Source organism: Colobus angolensis, unplaced genomic scaffold (genome assembly GCF_000951035.1).
Source record: "Colobus angolensis palliatus isolate OR3802 unplaced genomic scaffold, Cang.pa_1.0 Scaffold399, whole genome shotgun sequence".
Classification (NCBI taxonomy): domain Eukaryota; kingdom Metazoa; phylum Chordata; class Mammalia; order Primates; family Cercopithecidae; genus Colobus; species Colobus angolensis.
In genome coordinates, this window is record NW_012117365.1 from 1,829,311 (window position 1) to 1,832,662 (window position 3,352).

The 3,352-nt window shown below is 40.4% G+C and overlaps 1 protein-coding gene across 1 annotated transcript in view; it reads right to left on the reverse strand.

The window, feature by feature from the left end:
• Positions 1 to 3,352, reverse strand: part of ZMPSTE24 (zinc metallopeptidase STE24) — a 50,049-nt gene that overhangs the window by 7,337 nt on the left and 39,360 nt on the right. Inside the window, exon 8 of the mRNA XM_011955214.1 lies at positions 1,420 to 1,524. Coding sequence (XP_011810604.1) covers positions 1,420 to 1,524 — 105 coding nt within the window. The remainder of the gene's footprint in view (positions 1 to 1,419; positions 1,525 to 3,352) is intronic.

Below are 3,352 nucleotides of genomic sequence, written 5' to 3' on the forward strand. Positions count from 1 at the left end.
AGAGGCAAAGCTTGCAGTGAGCTGAGATCTGGCCACTGCACTCCAGCCTGGGCGACAGAGCGAGACTCCATCTCAAAAAAACAAAAGAAAAAACACACACACAAAAACAATGAACAGGATAAAACTAAAATAAAAGATGAAAGGCATAATGGTTTCAAAGTATTTAAGGACCCTGGATTGTTCAGGAAATAGTGAAGATACCATGTATTTTAAGATCTTCAGATATGTGGGCATGCTTAAGTTTTAGCGGCAATCATTAAAAGAATAGTAATACAAGAACATCCAAAGATGAATAATGACCTAAGCAGAATTTTTTAAAAACCTTCAATCAGTTCTTAGAAAAAAGTGGGAGGGTATATGTGTTGTGTTGAGGTGAGGAGAAGATAAGGGTGGAGAACAGAAAGCACAGAAAAGAGACACAAAGGGCATAAAATAATATGGTAGAAATAATTCCAAATATATCAGTAATCACAACATACATAAACTCAACCTGTCAATAAAAAGATAGTAACTGTCAGTATAGCTTTAAAAACAACCATAATAAAATCTATTGACATGTTGTATACAAGAGACACATTGAAAATATAAGGCCAAGGTTAAAAGTAAAAGGATGAATTAGATAGTGGTTTAGTGATGGTTATACAACTTTTTGAATATACTATAAGCCACTGAATTACACGCTTTAAAATGGTTAAGATGGTGAATCTTATGTGAATTTTATCTAAATTTTTTTTTTGAGTCTCACTCTGTCGCCCAGGATGGAGTGCAGTGGCGCGGTCTCGGCTCACTGCAAGCTCCGCTTCTCAGGTTCACGCCATTCTCCTGCCTCAGCCTCCTGAGTAGCTGGGACTACAGGCGCCCACCATCTCGCCCGGCTAGTTTTTGTATTTTTTAGTAGAGACGGGGTTTCACCATGTAGCTCAGGATGGTCTCGATCTGCTGACCTCGTGATCCACCCGTCTCGGCCTCCCAAAGTGCTGGGATTACAGGCTTGAGCCACCGCGCCCGGCCTCAAAAAAATATTTTAATTTAATTTTAAAAAAGCATTTTAATGTCCAACTTATCTAGGCTTGATCCTTTTGATCTTTCAAGTTCTTACTCTGGAGGTGATGGTGGTGGTAACAATAATTTATATAGTGCTCACCACATTCCAGGTGCTAGTCTAAAATCTTTACATGTATTAACTCACTTAATTCTTAACCAGTCCTATGAGGTATTATCATTCAATGAGGAGACAGAAGCAGAGGTTAAGGAACTTGCCTGAGGTCACACCGGTAGTTAAGTCAGGGAGCTGTGATGGGAAACCAGGTAGCCTGGCTGTGGTGTCTGTCTTGACCTCTCTTATGTGACCTCTCATGCCTGCCATAGTTCTAATTTGACTACCATGCCATAAAAAAAGAATTGTCACTCCACACTTACCTGGCTAATAATGATATTTTTGACTGTATGTCCCAACTTCCAGTGCCCCAGTTCATGGCCTAGTACAGCAAGTACCTCCTCATTTTTACATCCTTGTTTCTTATTCTGAAAAAAAAAAAAAGAAAAATAAATTATTGAGAACCTTTAAAAAGTTTTATCTTTCAACCCAGTAATAGCCCTTCATAGATTTTAACTTAAAGAAATAATGTTTTGTTCAAAACTGTTGTCTTAACAAAACATTCCCTGAACCACTGCTCCACATGAGACAGTGCACTAAGCATTGAAGACAGAATGATGAACAAGATGAACAAGATGGACATTCCCAGACTACATAAAGCTTACAGTCTAGACTAACTTAGATTAGGGAGAAAAAAAAAAAAAAACTGGAAGAAATAGAAATCTTTATCAATGGGACAATAGTTAAATAAATCATGATAAAGTTATATAAATCATGATAAAGTTATATGACAGTCACACTGTATTATAAAACCATTAGAAATTTTGTTTTCAAAGATTAGGGCCAATTGCAGTGGCTCATGCCTGCAGTACCAACACTTTGGGAGACTGAGGCAGGCAGATAACTTGAGGCCAGGAGTTCTAGACTGGCCTGGCCAACATAGCGAAATCCCATCTCTACTAAAAATACAAAATGTTGCTGGGCGTGGTGGCTCATGCCTGCAATCCCAGCATTTGGAGAGGTCAGGGTGGGTGGATCACGAGGTCAGGAGTTCGAGACCAGACTGACCAACATGGTGACACCTTGTCTCTACTAAAACACAAAAAATTAGCCGGGTATGGTGGCAGGCACCTATAATCGCAGCTGCTCTGGAAGCCGAGGCAGGAGAATTGCTTGAACCTGGGAGGCGGAGGTTGCAGTGAGCCGAGATCGCGCCACTGCACTCCAGCCTAGGCGACAGAGCAAGACTCCATCTCAAATAATAATAATAATAATAACAGCCACGTGTGGTGGTGTATGCCTGTAATCCCAGCTACTCAGGAGGCTGAGGCGTGAGATCTGCTTGAAACTGGGAGGCGTAGTCTATAGTGAGCCAAGATCACGCCACTGTACTCCAACCTGGGCGAAAAAGTGAGGCTCCATCTCAAAAAAAAGAAAAAAATAAAATAAAAAAAGGATTATGTTCTGACATTGGAAAATGATTAGGTGAAGAAAGACACAAACTAAAAATATATGGTATGATTCTGATTATGAAACAATGTGAATGTGTATATAAAAATATACAAGTATAAAAAGTAGACAAAGTATATACAAATGTTAACAGTAGTTGTTTCTTTTTTTTTTTTTTTGAGACGGAGTTTCACTCTTGTTGCCCAAGCTGGAGTGCAATGGCATGATCTCAGTTCACTGCAACCTCTGCCTCCTGGGTTCAAGTGATTCTTGTGCTTCAGCCTCCTGAGTAGCTGGGACTACAGGCATGCACCACCACGCCTGCCTAATTTTTGTATTTTTAGAGATGGGGTTTCACCATGTGAGCCAGTCTGGTCTCCAACTCCTGACCACAGGGGATCCACCCGCCTCAGCCTCCCAAAGTGCTGGGATTACAGGCATGAGCCACTGTGCCCGGCCTAGTCCCATTCTCTTACTAAGGAGCAAATAACCAAGGATTTACCAGACATATGAGGTAAGTTGTTAACATGGAAGATCTGATCCAGAAAAAAAGCAACATGAAATAAACAAATTATATAAAGAGAAAGTTTAGAAAATTAAGATACTGTACCTAAGAAAAAATAACAAAGTGCTGTAACATGGAAAATTCAGATAAAAAAATTCTTAGAAATCCAAGTTGAAGGCCAGGCATGGTGACTCACGCCTGCAATCCCAGCACTCTGGGAGGCTGAGGCAGGTGTATCACAAGATCAGGAGTTCGAGACCAGCCTGGCCAACATGGTGAAACCCCATTTCTACTAAAGATAC